Here is a 21,848-nt window from a genome sequence, read left to right as displayed (position 1 = left end):
GCATGGATTTGCCTGTTCTGGACGTTTCCTATCAGTGGAATCCTATGCGACCTCTTGTGACCGGCTTTTTTCATTTAGCGTAATACCTTCAAGTCTCAGCATGTCACTCCTTTTTATGGCCGAATAATATACCATTGCATGGATACACCACATTTTACCTGTCCATTTGTCCATCAATCGATGTTTCTGTTTCTTCCCCTTTTTGGTTATTGTGAACCATGAACTATGAACATTCACACGCAAGTTTTTGTGTGGACACGTTTTGAATTCTTTGGGGGCCTGCATTACCTTTTATTTTTAATACATTGCATATATTTATGTACTTTGGTACACCAAATATTTTTGCATATGATTACTGGAGTCTTTGATGCCCCCTTAAAATGTATACTTGAGTCAAGTGCCTGACTGGCCTCCCCTTGCTCCCACCTTGCAAGTCCTGTCCCTTGCTAGCTGTGTGACTTTGGGCAAGTTGTTTAACCTCTCGGTGCCTTGGTTTCCTCGTCTGTAAAATGGGGATGATCCCTGTACCTACTGACAACGATTAGGGGGATACAATGAGGCAATATACACAGGGGGGCCTGGTGTTGGGCCTGCACAGGTGGGTCTCAAAATGGATGTGACCTAGCCTTGACCTTCAGGAGAGCCGGTCTGCCTGCCTAGAACCCCTTGCTGCTTCAGTTCCCGAGGGAAACCCGCTATTTTTCCCTCTCTTGCCTCGGCCTGAACCCCCTACAAAGTCCTCGGGGCGGGACCAAAGCTGTTCGCCAGAAGGCCTCGGTGGCCCCCAGCCCCTTCCGTCCCAGCTGCCCTGCCCCCTGCCACGGCCTCCCCCACCCTCCCCGCTGCCCATTCCCGTTGAAGGCCTCGGCTCCCCCGTCCCTCTGCGCTGCCGTGAGGCCTGCACTTTGCAGGGCTGAAGTCCAAAGTTCAGTCCCTTCGCTAAGCACACGGATAAATATGAACCTTGGAGAATTTCCCCAGCTCCAATGTAAACAGAGCGGGCAGGGGCCCTGATTCACTGGCCGCTGGGGCCAGAGTTGGGGGTTGGGGGTGCCCACAGGGCTTGGTTAGTGGGGTTTGGGGGGGCAGTAGGCGCAAAGAGCCTGGTTCGTGACTGCCTGCCGATCGGCCAGCCAGTAGACAGCCCACTCGGTGGGGGAGGCGGCCGGTGTGGTGGCCCCAGGCCGCGTGGCCCGGTGGTGGTGGTGGAGCCATGGTGTCTAAACTGAGCCAGCTGCAGACGGAGCTTCTGGCGGCCCTGCTCGAGTCAGGCCTGAGCAAAGAGGCGCTGATCCAGGCCTTGGGGGAGCCGGGGCCCTACCTGCTGGCCGGAGATGGCCCCCCGGACAAGGGGGAGTCCCGCGGCGGTGGCGGTCGGGCGGAGCTGGCCGAGCTGCCCAATGGGCTGGGGGAGGCAAGGGGCTCCGAGGACGAGACGGACGACGATGGGGAAGACTTCACGCCGCCCATCCTCAAAGAGCTGGAGAACCTCAGCCCCGAGGAGGCGGCCCACCAGAAGGCGGTGGTGGAGACCCTGCTGCAGTAAGGACCCCTTGCCCGTCCCCGGCGTTCAAAGAGCCCAGGGAGGCCCACCCTCGGCTCTCGACTAGCCCTTCGTCTGGGAGCTATGGCTCTTAGCCTGGCTGTGAGGAAGGGGGACAGGGCCCCCGAGAGCTCAGGGCGTCCTTGCTCAGAGGCTGGAGTCTCCCAGCCCCTGAGCTGGCCCTCGGCAAGGTCCCCAGTTCCCGTGAGCCAGGGCTTTCCACCCAGTGCTTGAGAAGGAAGGGCATGCTCCAGGGGAGCTCTGAGCCGGGGTGGGGGTGGGGGGGTGGAAAGCAGGAAAGCTCATAATTCAAGTGCCTGGAGAACCAGAGGGTGGTGGGAGTTTTTAGCCACCAGGGCCATTTCTACTTCCCAAACCCTAACTTCCTGCTACGCACTCAGATCGCAGGCTCCAGGGTCAGGAAGCACGGTTAGCGAGAGGGGGTGCCGAGGTTAGGGGCTCCCTTAGCCACCCAGGGACTCAAGCATTAAGCCAGGAAAGCCCAGGTCTTACCTGAGCGAGATGGAACCTCGGAGCAGGACCTGGTTCCCCTTTCCTGCACAGTGTTAGTTAGGCCCCCACAACTCACCAGCAGGCACCATTAGAGGCCTCCCTGTGTACCCCCATCCACTGGCCGGCTCCCCATCTCCCAGAGAACTGGGTGGGTCTGAGCCCGATGCCTCCCCTCTCCTCAGCAGTGCTGACCTGGTTACTAATTACCCACGAGCTTTATTATTTCTCTTTTGTTTTATAAATTTATAAACGGTAAAAGGCTCTGATAAGGCCTGTGATCATTAACTTGTAAAGATGGCCTGGGGAGACCTGGGCCAACCAACCTCCCACCAAGCCGGGGTGGGGGGAGGGGGCCCAGGGGCTACAGGGACTACCTCCCCAAAGGCTCCTAAGCTCTAATCCTAACAGCCAGGCACTGTACTGCAGTTTTATACGCAGATGTTCAGATAATGTTGAGACGAACCCTGGAAGGAAGCTAGGCATAACTCTGCTTCACAGATGAGGAAACCGAGGCCCAGAGAGGGAAGGTAGCTTGACTAAGGCCACCCAGCTGAGACTCCACAGCCACTCTGTTTGGTGCTTTCAATTGCCAGGACGAGGCAGCCAGAGGGAGAGTCCCAGAGACGTTCTCTAGGGGACCATCTCTTTTTCTGTCCAAGGTCCTGATCCCAGCTTGGGGTGGGGGAGCCCTCAGGGTCTGCCTGGCCTTGTGAGGGCCTGGGCAGGGGGCAGGGAGCAGCTTGGGCCCCCTGACTTGGCAGGAAGAAGAGGGCAAAGGGCCCTGCTGAGCTGCAGGGGAGGGGCAAAGAGTCAGGCATTGCCAGACCCAGGGCGAGGGCCACCGGGACAGGGTGGGGCTGGGCCAGACCTGCTCAGGGCCCCAGATGGGACTGGGGGCTTTGGGGTGGGAGTGGGGGCAGGAGGTGCCAAGGGCCTTTCTTACCTGGCTGGGTGGGGCCTGTTGATCAGCAGCCCCTTTAGTGGAATGGTGGGTGGGGGGGAGGCTCGATCCACAGCACTTGAGGGGGGAGCAGAGGTCAAAGTGCTCCCTGGGGACCAGCAGAGATCCTGGAAGCTGTGAGAGAGAGAGAGAAGAGCCACTGAGGAAGACAGAGGGCATGGGGGGGGGGGTGAGATGCAGAGGCCTGGAGAAGCACAGGATAGCAGAGGAGCCAGGAGGGCAGAGGGGCTCACACCCAGCTGGGAGAAGGGGCTGGGGAGAGAGCGAGACGCCCCAAGCTGAGAGGAGGCTGGAGTGCTTCCCCGCCTGCCCCGATTGGGTTTTCTTTAATGCTAACAGCATGCTATTTACTTTCCATTTAAATTTGAGATGTTGCTATAAATTATCAACCAGCTCCTTGTTCCTGCGGAGTTTATAACTAACTACCTGGGTTACTTATTGTTCAGGTAACAAAAGGGATCTGAAAACGCCCCGAGGGGAAAAAGTGGGGCCTCTACCCTCAGGGCACAGGAGGGAGTGGGGTGGGCACCCGTGAGGAAGGCCTGGACACTGGGGGTGGGGGAGGTTAAGGCTGGAAGGGATGGTGCACAGGCCAGGTTTCCAGGAGAAGCCATGTCTTTGGAGAAGACAGTGTGTGGAAAGAGGCAGGGTGGGTCCTAGGTGAGCAAGTGGTGATCGGGAACCTGAGCTCTTCCCTCAGACCTCCACCCTTAGTTCACCGCGTGACCTTGGGCAAGTCACTTCTCCTGCCTCAGTTTCCCTAGCTGGCCAATGAATAAAATTCAAATTCTCTGTCCTGGTTCCCTGACCTCTTCTTGAGGGACCTTCTCTCCCTCCCTCCCTTTCCTCCAGTTATGTTGAATGCGCTGATTCCTACCTCAGGGCCTTTGCATGTACAGTTCCTTCTGCGGACACTTCTTTCTAGATCTTCCCATGACCGATTCCCTCTTCTCCTTTTGTTCAAATGTCACCTCCTCAGGGAGGCCCTCCTTGACTCCCTATCTAAAGGCAGGACCCACTACAATCATGCTGTCTTCCACCACCTTCTGTTACTAGCCTTTGTCCCTTAACTTTATTTATGATGATCTATTTTTGTGTGTTCTCTATCTCCTGTCATGAAAATAGAAACTTTTCAAAGCTTCTGTGTGGCCTGGTTTACCACCCTGATATCTAGCCCAGTGGCTAACACAGAGCAAGAATGAATGGGTGGCTAGGGTTCCCTGAAGCCCTGGGGACATCTGTTAAGGTCAAGGGAGGAACCTGTACCCAGGGCTCCTTCCCGGGTCTCCTCCCGGGTCCTCCCTGTTCCTGAGCAGCTCAAACCACAACCTGAGGGTCTCTGATCCTCTCCATCAGGCAGCACCAGGGCATTGAGACCCAGGAAGACAGCGGTTAGGGTGGGACAGTCTGACATCTCTGACTGAGGCCAACCTGCGTGGGTTCAAATCCCAAATCAACCCCACCCTAACTTGGGCAGGTGATTTCATGCCTCTGAGCCCTAGTTTCGTCCGCAAGGCAGAGATGACACTAACACTTACCCACGGGGCAGTGAACGGTTACTATGAGTAATAGTCCCATTTTACAGATGAGCAAACTTAAGGCTCAGAGTGGTAAAACGACTTGCCCAAGGTAATTTACAAAGTACTAAGGCTGGGACTGGGACCCCAGGTCCTCCTAATCCCTGTGCTCTGCACAGCACCCTTGAGGTTGTATGCCCTTCCTTGATAAGCTTATTTCCTTTTTATCCTCCCGAGTTCTTCTTGCTCTCAACCTCCCATCCACTCACGTCCACGCAGTGCTCTAGAGGTCACACGGTGGCTTACAAATCATGGAACTCATTTTCTCCTCCTGGCAACCTATGAAATACTATTAACCCAGTATCACAGCTGGGGAAATTGAGGCACACTGAGGTTAAGCCATTTCCTAAGGCCACCTGGATAGCGAGTGGCAGAGCTGAGATTCAACCTGAGATGGGAACCCTCCCCCCTCCACCAGCCACATGCACTGAGAACTCAGCTCGCCTTCCAGCTGGTCTCCAAGCTCCACAGCCTTGGACCCTCTGAAACACCCGGGGCCAGCGAGCCAAAGGCCCAAAGTCTTGAACTTCTGCTTGAGCCCATAATGTGTAGCAGGTGGGAGGAGGAGACATGCGCAGATCTTCACCTCTCCTGGGTCCTCTGCCCTCTGCTCTGGGGCTGGGGGTCCCATGGCCACATCATCATGATGACGACGATGATGATGATGATGGTGACAAATTGTACTTACTGAGTCACGGGCCAGGCCCCGCTCTACACGGTTCACTCCTGTTTGAAACTCACTCATTTGTCCCAAGGGCACTGGGAGGCAGACGTGGGCTTCCTGCCATGGTACAGATGAGGCGTGGGGCACGCGCACATCGTGCTAGGGCGCCGTGGTGGGATGTGAACCCGGGTTGGCTTGACCCTTAAACCCATTAGAATAAGAGCAGGAGATATCTGGAGAGGTGGCCTCTTCGTGCTGGGTTGGGAGAACTGCCCTGAAAAGGGTCGGGTCCTTGAGACTGATGTGAGCAAGAGACAGAGCAAACAACAGAGACACAGACAGGAGAGACAGAGAGAAAGAGAGAGAGAGAGAGGCAGAGAGAAGCTAAGACAGATACAGAGAGAGACACGGTGAATCAAATGGACAGTGACAGATAGTAAATCTTTAGTGTGAGCCAGGGAGGCCCCCCCCGAGAGAAAGACTTAGCTCATTCTCTCCTGAGAAGAGAGAAAGGAGGGAGGGAGGGTTGCTCAGGAGGGTGATGCCTACAGCGGGGGGAGGAGGGAGGCCAACAGGCAGCCTGGCTCCAGAATCAGATAAACATGTTTGCCTCGAAGCACAACACCGGACTTTGTACCTCGTTTCCCTCCTGGCTCTGACTGGCATCCAGGGAGCAGGGGAGGGGTTGACAAGGAGGATCCTAAATGCAGGGAGGAGGAAAAGCTCCAGGAGAGCTCTGGTTGGGGTGGGGGGAGGTGTCTGGAAAAAAGAGAAATATTCTGGAGTCCCAGCTAGGTCGCTTTGCACAAGCACTCCCTTTCTGAGGTTCTGTTTTCCCATCTGTGAAATGGGCACATAAGTAGCACCTGGTTCCCAGGGTTACATGGTAAAATGTAAATGACCGGCCTTTAGCGCAGTGCCTGGTTCACGGCAAGTAAGAAACACGAATTCTCATGTCGGTCATTCTTCTACAACTGGGACTTTGCCGTACCGACTGCCGGCCGACTTAAAGTGAATGGCCCCTGCCTCCCTTCCCTCCCTACGCGTATGGGAACTGCTGATAAAAAGGAGAAAGTCACGGGACCCAAGCTGCTGAAAGGCTCTGTGCCTATCACACCTGAGAAGGGCATCATCAAGGGGGCAAGGCCAGGCTGGTTCTTTGGGAAGGAGGGAAGGAGGGAAGGGGAGAAGGCGGTATGAGGTGGGCCTCAAAGTGCTGGGGGGCTTATTTGCTTTTTGTTCTTTTACAATTTAGTTTTAAGTGTTATACATGCATGAATAGCATATGGTACAATGATATATTACATTATTTTAAAAGTGCAGAAAAGCAACAGAGGACACCGTCCTCTCCCCCTGGCCCCGGCACTCCATTTCTATCTCAAGACCACTGGTGTCAAAAGTGTCTTCTGTGTTCTTCCAGTATTTCATGCAAACACAAGCAAATATGTGGAAATCTGTCAGGCCATTTCACATTTTACACAAATCGCACAGCAGACCTACCAGAGGGGCTCTGTTCCATCAGGGCGCAGGGAGAGCTTTCTCACCGGGTTTTTACGGCCACATCTGCTGGAGGTACCGTGATTGGTACCCTTTCGCTGGCACTTAGGTGGTTTCCCATATTTTGCTGTGCCAAACATGGCGATGAACTGCCTCCCACACCTGCTATTTGTCACACATGCGAATACCGGGAGGCTCAAATTCTAGAAGCGAACGGCTCAGCTGAGGAGGCGAGAGCCTCAGGCTTTGGAGCCACACAGAGCTGGGTTCAAACCCCGCCCCCCGCCCTTGCTCTCCTGTGTCAGCACTGTTGTGTGGAGCTGTTTTCATCAGACATATTTGTCCTACCAGCTCAGGGGAGGACGGGGCAAAGAGAGGAGGGCTGAGACAGAACAGGAGAGGGAGAGAGAGCATTTGTGTAGTACAGGCAGTCAGAGCCCCCCATTCTCCACAGTGAGCAGGGGATAAGAACATGAATCGTGGATGGCTGTCTCTCCAGTGAGAGAGTCTCAGCCCACAGAGTGGGATTCAGGTGCGCGCGCACACACACACACACACACACACACACACACACACACACAGAGCTGTATACCAGCTGACAACCTTTTCACCTGGACCTGTCTGCCCCTGTGCTCTGGGAAACTGGCCAGGCCACAGCCTAGGGGTTAGTACAGATTCTCAGGGGGTGTTTTGACCCTATGTGATTTGTACCTGATAGGTTGACTTAGAACTGAACCCCTTCATATGGGATGGGACTCTGCTGGGCTGTCCCTGTGACCTTGGCCAAAAGATGCTATGCCAGCACTCTTAGCATCAGTGACCCTGCCTGTAAAATGAGAGAATTGCTTTTCTCTCCTTGTTTTCAGAAACACCCCCCGCCAAGTAGGTCTCCCTCATCCATCCATCCATCTGCTCACACCCCTATTCACTTATCCATCTATCCTCCTATCCATTCATCAAACTACCCACCATCCCATTTACCCAGCCATCTACCTGTCCACCCATCTGCATATTCCCCTGTCTACCTATCCATCTACCTTCCTATCCATTCATCCAACCATCCAGTCACTATCATATATTTATCATCCATCCATCCATCCATCCATCCATCCACCCATCATCACATTTACTCACCCATTTCTCCATCCCTCTATCCACCTACCCTCCCATCCATTCATTCATCCACCCACCCACCATCCCATCCATCCACCCACTCACCCATCCATTCATTCATTCATGCATTCACCATGGGCATGCAGGCTTATTCTGGGTGCTGAGAACCAGAGAGTTCCTGCCCTCCAAGTGTTTACGGTCTCTCACAGTGGATAAGACACAGCCACAAACAACATTTTGAGGTAGGAGGAGGTGGGGGGTCTTCAAAGGAGGCACAAAGGTGAGGATCTTCCCCAAGTGGCCTGTATAGCTTCTGGTGGGAGTCAGTTCATGTCTTCATGTCAGTCCATATGTCTGTGCATTCATGTTTCTAAACTTTTCACTGTGCCCGCGTCTGTGTGGCACTGTTTGAGGCCTGTGTCCACACGTGTGTGTCTATAAGTCTCTGTTCCCATGTTCGTGTGTCTGCGTTCCTGTGTCCTGGCACGAGTGCCCCTCCCTTGCTGTCCCTGAGTCTAAGTGTAGGTCCCAATCCCCACGCCTGCTTTCACCCCCAATCCCCATTCTCAGGGCTGACGGGACCCCCGACCCTGCCTGCACCCCCACGCCCAGCAGGCTCTGTCCTGGCCCCTCCTCCTAGGGAGGATCCGTGGCGCGTGGCCAAGATGGTCAAGTCCTATCTGCAGCAGCACAACATCCCACAGAGGGAGGTAGTCGACACCACTGGCCTCAACCAGTCGCACCTGTCCCAGCACCTCAACAAGGGCACCCCCATGAAGACACAGAAGCGAGCGGCCCTGTACACCTGGTACGTCCGCAAGCAGCGAGAGGTGGCCCAGCGTAAGTAAAGACCACAGCCCGTCCTCCCTGGCAGCTCTGGGGTGGGGGCCGGAAGCTCCTCCACCGCACGACGGGGATAGGCCGTCTGAGCGGAAGTCCATGCGAGTCAACGGGCGCTTAGTACCTGTTCCGCGCAAGGCACTCTGGGGGAGGGGAGTAGGTTGGTCCCGGGCATCCGCGGATCGGTGAATGGAGTCCTTGCCTTCTAAGTGTTCTGTGTAGATGGGAAGCAGAAAAGATCATCATGACACAGCGAGAGAGACATGTATTACAATGTGATAAAAACAACAGTAACGGCTAGTGTTTATGGAGCATTCACCGTGTGCCAAGCCCAGGGCAGAGTAGGACTACATGAAGTATCTCAAAATGTTGAACTGGCAGAGGACCAGAGAGTAATCTATTGTCAGCGGGGAGGCAGGGGCATCAGGAGGGACCACACCAGAGGCAGAACTTTCAGACTAGGTCTTTTTTTTTTTTTTTTTTTTAATTTTTTTTTTCAACGTTTATTTATTTTTGGGACAGAGAGAGACAGAGCATGAACGGGGGAGGGGCAGAGAGAGAGAGGGAGACACAGAATCGGAAGCAGGCTCCAGGCTCTGAGCCATCAGCCCAGAGCCCGACGCGGGGCTCGAACTCCCGGACCGCGAGATCGTGACCTGGCTGAAGTCGGACGCTTAACCGACTGCGCCACCCAGGCGCCCCCAGACTAGGTCTTAAAGTCAGAACAGAATTTTGGCCCATGGAGGCGGCAGGGAATGGTGTTTGGGCCAAAGGAGCAGCCTGAGTAAAGGCTCAGAGGCAAGGTGTAGGCTCAGGGAATCCTCCATTGCAAACTCCAGGAGATGTGGCCACGCTCTCTTCAGAGAATTGTGGGTTTCCTTACTCCGACCTCACACCCCACAAAATCCCAAGTGCACTTTCACACTACGGAGCCTATGTGTAGACATTTAAAAAAAACGTTTATTTTATGATTTATCCAAGTTTTTTAAAAAGGCAATACATACTTAATTTAAAAAAATAGGAGGGGGCACCTGGGTGGCTCAGTCGGTTAAGAGGCCGACTTCAGCACCGGTCATGGATCTCAGTCTGTGGGTTCCAGCCCCGCGTCGGGCTCTGTGCTCACAGCTCAGAGCTTGGAGCCTGCTTCCGACTCTGTGTCTCCCTCTCTCCGCCCCCACCCCCCCACTCACGCTCTCTCTCTCAGAAATAAACATTAAAAAAATTTTTTTAATTAAAAAAATAGGAGAAAATAGAGTTTACAATAAAAGTTAGGTGTTCTTCTCCTAAAGGACATCCCCAGTTTTATGTATACTTCCAGAGATATTTAATGCATATACTAGCAATATATATGTATTTTCCTCTGCTTTTTTTTTTAATTTTAAGCGAGATTTTTTAATTTTAAGTGCACATGAGTGGGGGAGGGACAGAGACAGAGAGGGTGAGAGAAAGAATCCCAAGCAGGCTCCGTGCTGTCAGCACAGCACCCAGTGAGGGGCTCGAACCTGCAAACTGGGAGATCATGACCTGAGCTGAAATCAAGAGTCAGATGCTTAGTTGACTGAGCCACCCAGATGCCCCTCCTCTGCTTTGCTGCTAGTTATTCTGTTATTTGGATGTACCGTTATTTGTTTAATTGGCTCCCTACCAAAGGACTTTTATTAGGGTTTTTCCAGTGTGCTGTTAGAACCAATTGCTTCAAAGAACATCCTTTTTTGTATCTATTTGTGCTCACACGAGAGTATCTATAGAATAATTTCTAGAAGTGAAATTCTAGGTCAGAGTGTAGGTACTTGAAAATTTTTGATAGATACTCCCGTAGTTCCTTATGAAGACATAGCGACAATCTGCATGTTTGGTAATTAAAAAAATAAACTTTCCTCACCATGCTTCCTAAACGTTTATTAAAACGTTAAAGTCCTAAATTTCACATATTGATTTGCTGTTTATTTACTTATACAAGCTGGAAATTTTTTAGAATGTCTATTTATTTAAAAATTTTTTAATGTTTATTTATTTTTGAAGGAGAGAGACAGAACATGAGCAGGGGAGGGGCAGAGAGAGAGGGAGACACAGAAGCAGAAGCAGGCTCTAGGCTCTGAGCTGTCAGCACAGAACCTGACATGGGGCTCGAACTCACAATTTGTGAGATCATGACTTGAGTGAAGTCGGTCGCCCAACCGACTGAGCCACCCAGGCGCCCCTATGTTTACTTATGAGAGAGAGAGAGAGAGACAGAGAGAGAGAGACAGAGAATGTGAGCAGGGGAGGGGCAGAGAGAGAGGGAGACACAGAATCCGAAGCAGGCTCCAGGCTCTGAGCTGTCGGCACAGAGCCCGATGCGGGGCTTGAATTCACAAACTGTGAGATCATGACCTGAGCTGAAATCGAGAGTTAGATGCTTAACCGACTGAGCCACCCAGGTGCCCTTAAAAAAACAACTTTTAAAAGCTGCGAAAAACTATGATATTGGCATTATCAGCAGGCTGATTAAGACATTAAGTGAACTAACATTTACCGAGCAACCACTATGGGAAAGCATTAATATTTTCTTACAAAGATGATCACTGATTGCTTACTCGTGCAGAAATTGCAACACCTCCTGATGCCCGAGGGGCCAGTGAGTGTCTGCGCCACCTGTGTCTGCCAGGAGCATACTCTCGGGTCTCAAGGGGCTGGGACTGTAGATGACATACTTTGAAGGCACTAAGTGCTTTTAGAAAATTAGCATGGCTTTAATTTACGCCTCCTTAGCAGATAAAACTGAAATAGCACATAATAGACTCTTAATTTTAGAGTAAGTGTTGATTTTCAGAACTTCTGGGCAGATGGTAGAGAGACTCCCAGTTTACCCCAGACCCAGCTTTCCCTATTATTAATACTAGTATGGGACATTTTTTAAAAGATTTATTTATGTATTTATTGAGAACACAAGCTGGGGAGGGGCAGAGAGAGAGAGAGAGAGGAAGAGAGAATCTCCAGCAGGCTCAGCACCGTCAGCGCAGAGCCTGATGCGGGGCTCCAAACCACGAACCATGAGATCATGACCCGAGCCTCAATCAAGAGTTGACGTTTAACTGCTTAACCGACCGAGCCACCCAGCCACCCCTAGTATGGGATATTTGTCATGATTAACAAACCGACACTGACACAGGATTATTAAGTCCATACTTCATTATTCAGATTTCTTCGGTTTTTCCCTAACGTTAATGTCCTTTTTCTGGTCCAGGATTGTATCCAGTTGTGGAGACGCTGTATATAGTTGCCATGTCGCCTTAGGCTGCTCTGGCTTGTGACAGTTTCTCAGATTTTCGTTGTTTTTGATGGACTTGCCAGGATAGTTTTTAATGTTTATTTATTTTGAGAGAGAGACACAGTGTGAGCAGGGGAGGGGCAGAGAGAGATCAGACCCAGAATCAGAAGCAGGCTCTAGGCTCTGAGCTGTCAACACAGAGCCCAACGAGGGGCTCGAACTCATGAACCGCTAGATCATGACCTGAACTGAAATCAGATGTTTAACAGATTGAGCTACCCAGGCGCCCCGACAGAATAGGTTTTTTTTTAAGCTGAAATATCTTAGTTTTCTGGGCCAGATCTTGGTCCAGCCCGCTGCCAGGAGAGATGGCCAATGAAGTCAGTTGGAATCTGAGTCAAGCGGGCTTCCAGTGGCTTCTAGGCGGGTCTAACCCCACCTGTCCCCAGAGCACTGATGCTGGCTTCTGCCTCTTGAAACTCAGATGATGAAGGCACTCCTGCACTATCCCCGACTCGATCTTCCTGCCTCCCCTCTCATAAAAATGGCTTGGCATTTATCTGTTCTGTTCTCTTGGAGGCTTGCTCGGGGATAATCCAACAGTTTCTATTAATGTAGAACCAGCTGACAAGGGCTGGCTGGGTCTCTCCTCTCTTGGCCAACACTTGCATTTTAAGTGTGCTTTACAGGTCTGAAAAGTTTGAAATAGCTCTGAACCTACTCAAGAAATGTGGTTCAAGTTTCTGTTCTACTGTGCATCCCTGGAAAGATATTTAGCCTCTCTGAGCCTCAGCTTCTTCATCTGTAAAATGAGATAGCAAATGTGTTAGATCTGAACAAATGCCAATGCTTACCTGGAGCCCTGTATTGGGAATGATTGCGAGCTTATGTCTTGGCTCAGTAGAAAACTGTGCAGGTTTGTTTTTTTTTTTTAATTTTTTTTCTTAGCAAATTTAAGATTTATTTTTTATGGGTTTTTTTTTATGTATTTTATTGTCAAGTTGGCTAACATACAGTGTATACAGTGTGCTCTTGGTTTTGGGGGTAGCCTCCCATGATTGTTTACATATGACACCCAGTGCTTATCCCAACAAGTGCCCCCTCAACAATGCCCACACCCATTTTCTCCTCTCTCCCTGCCCCATCAATCCTCAGTTTTTTTCTCTGTATTTAAGAGTCCCTTATGAGGTTGCCTCCCTGACTCTTTGTTTGAAACTATTTTTCCCCTTCCCTTCCCCCACGGTCTTCTGTTAAGTTTCTCAAGTTCCACATGTGAGTGAAAACATGGTATCTTTCTCCAACTGACTTATTTCACTTAGCATAACATGCTCCAGTTCCATCCATGTTGTTGCAAATGGCAGGACTTCATTCTTTCTCATTGCCAGGTAGTATTCCATTGTATGTATAAACCACATCTTCTTCATCCATTCATCAGTGGATGGACATTGGATGCAGGGGTTGATTAGTAATGTCTGCCTTGGACACAGGTTGAGACAGTGGTGGTATGTGTGCTGTGTGACTGTCATCACTGGATTAGATGATTTCTAAAAACATTTTTTTCTAATGTTTATTTATTTTTGAGAGAGACAGAGAGAGAGAGACAGAGCACGAGTGGGGGAGGGGCAGAGAAAGAGGGAGACACAGAATCCAAAGCAGGCTCCAGGCTCCGAGCTTGTCAGCACAGAGCCCGGCGCGGGGCTCTAACCCACAAACCATGAGATCATGACCTAAGCTGAAGTTAGACGTCTAACCGACTGAGCCACCCAGGCACCCCTAAAAAAATTTTTTTTAATGTTTATTTATTTTTGAGAGATTGAAAGAGACAGAGCATGAGCAGGGGGGACAGAGAGAGAAGGAGACACAGAATCCAAAGCAGGCTCCAGGCTCTGAGCTGTCAGCATAGAGCCCGACGTGGGGCTCGAACCCATGAACCGCGAGATCGTGACCTGAGCTGAAGTGGGACGCTTAAGCGACTGAGCCACCCGGGCGTCCCCGGGTTAGATGATTTCTAAGTTCTAGCTGTAAACTCATTTGGCTCAGCACCCTGGGAATGAGAAAGAACCGGGAGCGTGGTCAGAAGCGGAAGGCGGGAGTGGCCAGGGCCCTGCTGATGGCTCTCTGTGCCTACAGAGTTCACCCACGCAGGGCAGGGTGGGCTGATTGAAGAGCCCACAGGTGATGAGTTGCCGACCAAGAAGGGGCGGAGGAACCGTTTCAAGTGGGGCCCAGCCTCCCAGCAGATCCTGTTCCAGGCCTACGAGAGGCAGAAGAACCCCAGCAAGGAGGAGCGAGAGGCACTGGTGGAGGAGTGCAATAGGTATAATGCCTGGTGGGTTAGCGGGGCTGGTTTGGTCTGGGCTGGGGCAAGGTTGGGTGGCTCTGGGTTCTGAGGGAGGCTCGCCAGTCCTTGAGAGCTCCTCCTGCTGGCCCTGGGGCACTCAACTTCCGCTCAGTGTCTGCAACCTAGCTCCACTCCTAGCACCCACTCCCCACCCACCCGAGCAACACTTGCGTGGCTGCTCATCTCATTCACCCTCATCTAGCCTCATGGCTTTTGCTCACTTTATAAATGGAGACACTAAGAGAGGCTAAGACACTTGCTCAAGGCCACACAGCAGAACTGGGATTAGAACCCAGATCTGCCAGTTTTAAACACTAAGGTAGAACCCTACCGCTCAGAACTCTCTTCGCCACCTCCAGCCCAGGAGAGGGTTCCTCTGAGCCTGGCTTGGAGGCTCATGAGTGGCCATTTCTGCAGGGCGGAGTGCATCCAGAGGGGGGTGTCACCATCGCAGGCACAGGGGCTGGGCTCCAACCTCGTCACGGAGGTGCGCGTCTACAATTGGTTTGCCAATCGGCGCAAGGAAGAAGCTTTTCGGCACAAGCTGGCCATGGACACATACAGCGGGCCGCCACCGGGGCCAGGCCCGGGCCCTGCGCTGCCAGCCCACAGCTCCCCGGGACTGCCCCCGCCCGCCCTCTCCCCCAGTAAAGTCCACGGTGAGTGATATGTGGGCAGGGGGGTTGAAATGTAGAGGGTAGAGGGGACACGAGTGTCGGCTGGGGAGCTGCGGAGCACCACCTCAGTTGCGGTAGCCACCCAAACCGCTCAGCACTTCAGCTTGGATCCTTATCACTCCACTCCACTCATTACAGTCTCTATCCAGTCCTGTCCTGTCCATCCCACTGACCACGCCCCTCTATTCTCCAGTCCAGCCTAACTTGACTTGGGTTACTTCCATTCAGTTCATTCATTCAAGATCAATTGACTTCAGTTCAATTCAATTCACTTCAATTCAATTCTGTTCAACTCCATATGATCCAGTTTCGTTCCTTTAAATTACACTCCGTCTAATTAAATATAATTGGAGGAAATGAAATTAATTTTGTACAGCTCAGTTCAATTCAATCCAATTCTCTTTGATCCGATTCAGTTCAACTCCACGCGCTCAGTCTAGCTCAGTTCATTTCAGGCTCAATTCAGCTGGATTCCATTTCATTGAACTAATTCCAGTTCCTTCTATTCAACTTGGCTCACTGCAATTTCATCAGCATCAGCTCATGTTGATTCAAATGCCTTTCACTGCACACCTACTGCCTATCACATGTAGTGCGAGGAGTGGGGGCCATGGAGCTAATAAAACTCAGGTCTTGCCTTCAAGGAGTTGGAGGCAGCCAGCCCAGGAGCTGGCAGGAGGATGCTCAGGTGAAGTTTGCCGCTGGCACACAGAAACACGGGGCAAGTGGCCTAAGCACACCAGTGCGGTCTGGGGTGATGAGGGCCAAGGAGGGCAGGGAAGTGAGGTGCTGAGGCTGGACGCTGCTCCCATTCCAGGCGTGCGCTATGGACAGCCGACAACCAGCGAGGGGGCAGAAGTGCCCTCAAGCAGCGGTGGTCCCTTGGTGACGGTGTCTGCACCCCTACACCAAGTGTCCCCCACGGGCCTGGAGCCCAGTCACAGCCTGCTGAGCACCGAAGCCAAGCTGGTGAGTGTCCTCATACCCCCCGGGTGGAGAAGCGCCTTCCAACCCCATCTTCCATCCTCCCTTGGCCGGGAGATTCTGGAGTCATCCCCAGGGAGACAGTGTGGGGCTCCACCCTCACTCAGCTTGGTTTCCCCTTCAAGGTCTCAGCAACCGGAGGCCCTCTCCCCCCTGTCAGCACCCTGACAGCTCTGCACAGCTTGGAGCAGACATCCCCAGGCCTCAACCAACAGCCCCAGAATCTCATCATGGCCTCACTTCCTGGGGTCATGGCCATTGGGCCCGGTGAGCCCGCCTCCCTGGGGCCCACCTTCACCAACACAGGTGCCTCCACCCTGGTCATTGGTAAGTTGGTGGGCATGGGGGTGGGGGGGACCTGGGTGGGGGGGTTCGTGGGGCTGCCACAGAATCCAGAACTTGGAAGAGCCACTGGGACTCATTCATTCATTCATTCATTCACATACTTATTCAGAGCCTGTGCTGTGCCAGGTACTACGCTACATCAGTGATACATAGGTGAACCAAACAGACTGAAATCTCAATGACTCCAGTGGGGAGGCAGACAGCAAACATAATGCAGACGTCACACAGTGTCTTGGAAGGCAAAATGTCTATGGGAAAAGTAAGCGGGGAAAGGGGGATCAAAGTTTTGTAGGTTTTGGGTTGCGTGTGTTTTTTCTAAGATGTCTTATTTATTTTTGAGAGAGAGGGAAAGAGAGAGAGCAAGGGAGGTGCAGAGAGACGGAGACAGAGGATCCAAAGCGGGCTCTGTGCTGACAGCACAGAGCCTGATGTAGGGCTCAAACTTAGGAACCGTGAGATCGTGACCTGAGCTGAAGTCGGACACTTAACCAACTGAGCCACCCGGCGCCCCTGTTTTTTTTTAAGCCCAGAAAGACTTTATTTGTAGGAACCAGGATGCAGAGGCTCAATATAGAAGACAGAGAGACAGCTGCTGGGAGAGGGGAACAGAGCTAAGCTGTAGGGCCTTTGCACTGCTGTGGAACCAACCTAGTTGGACAAAGCCCCTGCCCCTATAATGAATTAAAGGCTCAGAGAGGGGGAGCGCCTTGCCTAGATCAAGTAAGTTAGTGACAGCTCCTAGGGCAAAGGTGTTTCCTGGTCGCCTCTTCCCTTCCCCCAACCCTTTGGCTCTGGGAGGGAGGGACAGTGCCCCCAGGGGTCGGTGCGGGGCCAGGGGAGGCAGTGAAGGGGGTAGGAAGCCTGGCTGACTCCCGTTCCTCCCGCTCCAGGCCTGGCCTCCACTCAGGCACAGAGCGTGCCGGTCATCAACAGCATGGGCAGCAGCCTGACCACCCTGCAGCCAGTCCAGTTCTCCCAGCCACTGCACCCTTCCTACCAGCAGCCACTCATGCCCCCCATGCAGAGCCATGTGGCCCAGAGTCCCTTCATGGCCACCATGGCCCAGCTGCAGAGCCCCCACGGTGAGTACCCCTAGCCCCACGCTGTCCACGAGCACGGGGTGGGCGGGTGGAGGTATAGGGTGGCTTAGCAGCTGTTGTGGTCTGTGTGTGTGAGCGCTTCTGTGATGAGGTGGTCTGCAGGCCAGAATATGACTCCGTGTGTAAATATGCGTGGTGTTTCTGTGAGTGGGAAGGCACGTGGGCGTTCACGGGTGTTTGCAGGGGCACACCCACGTGAGAGGACACCACACGTCCTTTCTCTGCAACCCACGGGGCCACGTGTATTTCAGAATTCACTACTTCTCAGATTTCACATATGGTGGATCCGCCGTATGTTATATCACACTCCCAGCGGGGTTCGGGCAGTGTCTCGTCATCAAAGCCCCGGGATGTCTGCAGCAGGAGGCAGAAGGCCACGAAGGAGGTTAATAAAGACGGGGCACAACCTCACAGCGGGCTCGGGTGGGAGTTTGCCACCAAAAACGCTCTAGTGCCGACCTTATGAAAGTCTGTGGGTTTTTCAGACCTTTGTGGAGTTCGGAACCGGGCCTGAGGGACTGTGCACCTGTGTATCTGTGTGGATTTGGTTCAGTGCACGTATTTATGTGCGTGTATGGTTTCATCTGCGTCGATGTGAGAATGTGTGCTCATGTGCTTTTCTGCTGGTGTCCGTGTGCGTTCTTGTGGGGCCGGGCTGTAGGTGAAACTTTGGGTGACATTTTGGAGAGGTGTCCTGGAGGCAGAGCTACACGGCCCTCTGTCCCGCTCAACCCCCTAACGGGAGCTGCCAGCCTTTCCCTCCGTGGCCTGTACTTAGCACAGTAGCACCTGTGCCTCCCACTGCCGGTCACGCCTGTCGTCCTCAGGCGGTGGGTGTGGGTTCCTGTCCTCCCCCAGCCTTCCCCCCATGGAGCCAGCCTGAGCAGGGTCCTGCAGTTGGGGAGAGGGTCTAACCCCTCTATCTGGAGCTCCCAGCTTGGGATATCTGTCCTGAGACCCCAACCACTGCTCCATCGGGCCACTTACCAGGCCTTGTGCCTCACCTCCCCCACAGCGCCCAGCTTTGAGGCCCTCTCGGGAGGGGTCCAGCCTGGCCCAGCGTGTCTGGTCTTTACCCCCCTCTCTCCTCCCTCCCGGCCAGCCCTCTACAGCCACAAGCCTGAGGTGGCCCAGTACACCCACACGGGCCTGCTTCCGCAGACCATGCTCATCACCGACACCACCAACCTGAGTGCTCTGGCCAGCCTCACGCCCACCAAGCAGGTAAGGCCCAGGCCCGCCTGGCCCCTCGCTCGGGCCCCACCCCACAGCGCACCCACGGGGGGCTCAGGAGGCCGCTCTGTTCCCCCAGGTCTTCGCCTCAGACACGGAGGCCTCCAGTGAATCCGGGCTGCATACGCCGGCGTCTCAGACCACCACCATCCACATCCCCAGCCAGGACCCCACCGGCATCCAGCCCCTGCAGCCCACCCACCGGCTCAGCGCCAGCCCCACCGGTGAGCCACCTTTCCCTGCTCCCTCAGGCGGGGAGGAAGGTGTGTGCGGCAAACGGGAGGGTGCCCTGTGCTCCCCCGACGGGAGCCAAGAGGGGCGTGAAACCACAGGGAAGTGGGCCTGTCTTACAGGAATATCTCACTGACTCGGACGGGGAAAAGATTAATTGCGAGAGACAGGGGAGGGTGACGGTGAGGAGCGATCTGATCTGGCCTTGCTTTGGGCCAGAGGTGGCTCGCAAACGTGTTGGGTGGCTCAGGGTTTAGCATGGAGTTCGTTGCCCACGTTTAAAGACGAGCTTTCACAAAGGAATCGTGATTTCTGGCTTTTCCGGGAGAATCGGAGCCCGCAATCTACGATGTTGATGAAGGGCGGGCACCGGGGAGTCAGGCTGCTGGGCTCTGAGGCCGGGGGTGGCCACTCGCTAAGTGCGGGACGTGGGCAGCCGCTTCATCCCGTGAGCCTCAGGTTTCTCCGTCCAGCCCTGGTGGCTGCAGTGACAGGAACTGAGGGCTCCCTGCTCTACCCACGGGGCACGCATCATCATCCCCATTTTACAAATGGGAAAGCAGACGCCAAGGAGGTGAGGGACTTGGTCTTGCCTCCGACAGCTACTACCAGGTGGCAGGGCCAGGACTTGAACCCAGGTCCAAACTCAAAGCCCATTCTCTTAGCTGTCGGAATCAGTCAGGGTTCTCGTAAGACACAGAACCAACAGGAATACAGTAGATCCCTGAACAACATGGTGTTTGAACTGCACAGGTCCACTTACATGTGGATTTATTTCATTGTTTTTTTAAGTTACTTTTTTTTCAAGTTTATTTATTTTGAGAGAGAGAGAGAGAGGGAGAGAGAACGAGTGGGATTGGGGCAGAGATTGGGGGACAGAGAATCCAAAGTAGGCTCCTTGCAGACAGCAGAAAGCCCGATGTGGGGCTTGAACTCACAAATTGTGAGATCGTGACCTGAGCAAAAGTCGGAAGCTTAACCGACTGAGCTACCCAGGCGCCCCCACGTGGATTTTTTCCGACACAGCACAGGACTGTAAATGTATTTTCTTTTCCTTAGGATGTTCTTCTTTTTTAATATTTATTTATTTTTGAGAAAGGGATGAGAGAGAGAGAGAGAGAGAAGGAGGGAGAGAGAGAGAGAGAGAGAGACACGGGTTAAGAGAGAAGAAGAGGGAGAGAATCCCAAGCAGGTTCCCAGCTGTGTGCGCAGAGCCCGACACGGGGCTTGAACTCACGAACCACAGGATCGTGACCTGAGCTGAAATCAAGAGTCAGATACTTAACCGACTGAGCCACCCAGGCTCCCCTTCCTTATGACATTCATGATACTTTTCTCCCTCTGGTTTACCTTTTGTAAGAATACAGTGCCTAATACCTCTGACATACAAGATATGTGTCAATTGACTTGTTTATATTATTGGCCAACAGTAGGCTATTAGTAGCTAAGTTTTGGGGGAGTCAAAAGTTACCTGCAGATTTGTGACTACGCAGGGGGTCAGCGCCCCTGACCCTCGCACTGTTTAAGGGTCAACGGTATAGATATATATTCAAGGAACTGGCTCACACGCCTGTGGGGCCGATCAGTCTGGCAGCAAAGGCAGGATGTGATCCTGTAATCTTGAGGTAGGATTCCTTCTTCTCGAGGAAGCCTCAGCTTTTGCTCTTAAGGCCTTTGACTGATTAGATGAGACCCACCCGTGTCAGCCAGAGAAATCTCCTTTACTTAAAGTCAACTGATCAGCGGTGTTAACCGCGTCTACTCAATACCCCCACTGCAACACTTCAGTGTTTGGTTTCATGACTGGGCCGCAGCCTAGCAACGCCGAAGCCTGAAAGCAACCACACCGCCCCACCAGGGCTCCTCCGACGTTCCTACTAAACCGTCCTGAGGTGGCCACCCCCCCGCTGGCCCCGGAGCCTTGCTGGGGGTTAACAAGACCCAAGGGTAGAGGCGTGGCTTTGGGGGTCTGGTTATCTGCTGTAATTCAGGAGGTGGCGAGGCCCCGTGCGGCCTGTCCCAAGTGCCCCCAGGGATGGGTGGGCGAGGTGGGGTTGGGAAGGGTTTGGCAGACAGCCAGCTGTCTCACTTGCCCCTGCAGTGTCCTCCAGCAGCCTGGTGTTGTACCAGAGCTCCGACTCCAACGACGGCCACAGCCACCTGCTGCCATCCAACCACAGTGTCATCGAGACCTTCATTTCCACACAGATGGCTTCATCTTCCCAGTAACCACGGCAACCGCCCCCCAGGGGCTGGGCCCTGCCTGGAGCGTGCCTGGCGTACTTGGGGGGTGACTGGGACATGTGAGCCTGTGAAACTTCCACTGCCACAAGAGAGCGGCCTTCCCTGGAAAACTGCCACCCTGCTCTGTCAGCAACGGAAAGGAGGGTTTCAAGGCGCCCCGACCTCAGGAGGGCTGTTTCAGTGCACGAGAGGGGACTGTGGAGAGCTGGGAAGCAGAGCAAGACGCGGACGAGAGGGACTGTCCCTGCTGCTCAGGGTGAATCTTGCCACTTGGAACAGAAGGGGACAGCCTTTGGACTTTGGTACCTCCAGCCTGTGCCTGTGGAGACCCCCGGGAACCCCCAAGGGAACCCTTGTAGCCGCACTCCTCGGGACACAAGCCTGCGTAGCTGTGACTCACGGAGCTCAGTGAGAGGCCCAAGATCAACATGGCCCCGTCCTGTCACCTGTGCCCTGACCAGGCCCCTCCGCCCTGCCCCAGTTCCAGCTATTGACCCCTGCTCCCCACTCACATAAGCATTCTCCGAGTGGCTCCCCAGTGCCCGGGCTGGGGCTCAGATGCCCACGCCCCAGGAGGGCTCAGGCTAGCAGCCGAGGCATGCAGGGCTCTCCAGCTTCTCTCGTCCTCAGCCACCCCTCCCCTGGCCTCCAAGATGGCTGGTTCTCTCGGCCATTCATCCCCCCCACCCCGGGCACCACACCTTCTCACGCCAGCCCGGCATCTCACCTCAATGG

The 21,848-nt window shown here is 53.5% G+C and overlaps 2 protein-coding genes across 6 annotated transcripts in view; one reads left to right on the top strand and one right to left on the bottom strand.

Annotated features, from left to right (window-relative positions):
• The window catches only part of CD3H12orf43 (chromosome D3 C12orf43 homolog), a 41,173-nt gene that overhangs the window by 8,725 nt on the left and 10,600 nt on the right, over positions 1–21,848 (bottom strand). For 4 of the 5 annotated variants that reach the window (XR_003973242.1, XR_003973241.1, XR_003973240.2 and 1 more), the window contains exons 6-7: positions 8,833–8,922; positions 3,000–3,131 (exon numbers count right to left, since the gene is read on the bottom strand). Coding sequence is in view for 1 of the 5 variants with exons in the window: in XM_030336451.1 (XP_030192311.1) it covers positions 3,000–3,131; positions 8,833–8,922 (222 nt within the window). In the remaining 4 variants the exon portion in view is untranslated. Of the gene's footprint in view, positions 1–2,132; positions 3,132–8,832; positions 8,923–21,848 lie in introns of all 5 variants that reach the window. The other variant, XR_003973246.1, reaches the window with a different exon arrangement.
• HNF1A (HNF1 homeobox A) lies at positions 1,050–21,181 on the top strand. The gene is made up of 10 exons (XM_030336448.1): positions 1,050–1,542; positions 8,509–8,708; positions 14,089–14,275; positions 14,717–14,958; positions 15,794–15,945; positions 16,086–16,287; positions 17,196–17,387; positions 18,508–18,629; positions 18,718–18,862; positions 20,971–21,181. Exons 1-10 carry the CDS (start codon positions 1,214–1,216, stop codon positions 21,096–21,098), a joined length of 1,899 nt encoding a protein of 632 aa, XP_030192308.1. The 5' UTR covers positions 1,050–1,213; the 3' UTR covers positions 21,099–21,181.

This window comes from Lynx canadensis, chromosome D3, assembly GCF_007474595.2.
Source record: "Lynx canadensis isolate LIC74 chromosome D3, mLynCan4.pri.v2, whole genome shotgun sequence".
Taxonomy (NCBI): domain Eukaryota; kingdom Metazoa; phylum Chordata; class Mammalia; order Carnivora; family Felidae; genus Lynx; species Lynx canadensis.
This window is presented reverse-complemented; position numbering and strand designations above follow the sequence as displayed.

Coding starts and splice junctions, on each gene's coding strand:
- HNF1A (XM_030336448.1), top strand. CDS start 1,214: ATGGTGTCTAAACTGAGCCAGCTGCAGACGGAGCTTCTGGCGGCCCTG. Junction 14,959..15,793: donor CTCCCCCAGTAAAGTCCACG/GTGAGTGATATG, acceptor CTCCCATTCCAG/GCGTGCGCTATGGACAGCCG. Junction 18,863..20,970: donor GCTCAGCGCCAGCCCCACCG/GTGAGCCACCTT, acceptor TTGCCCCTGCAG/TGTCCTCCAGCAGCCTGGTG.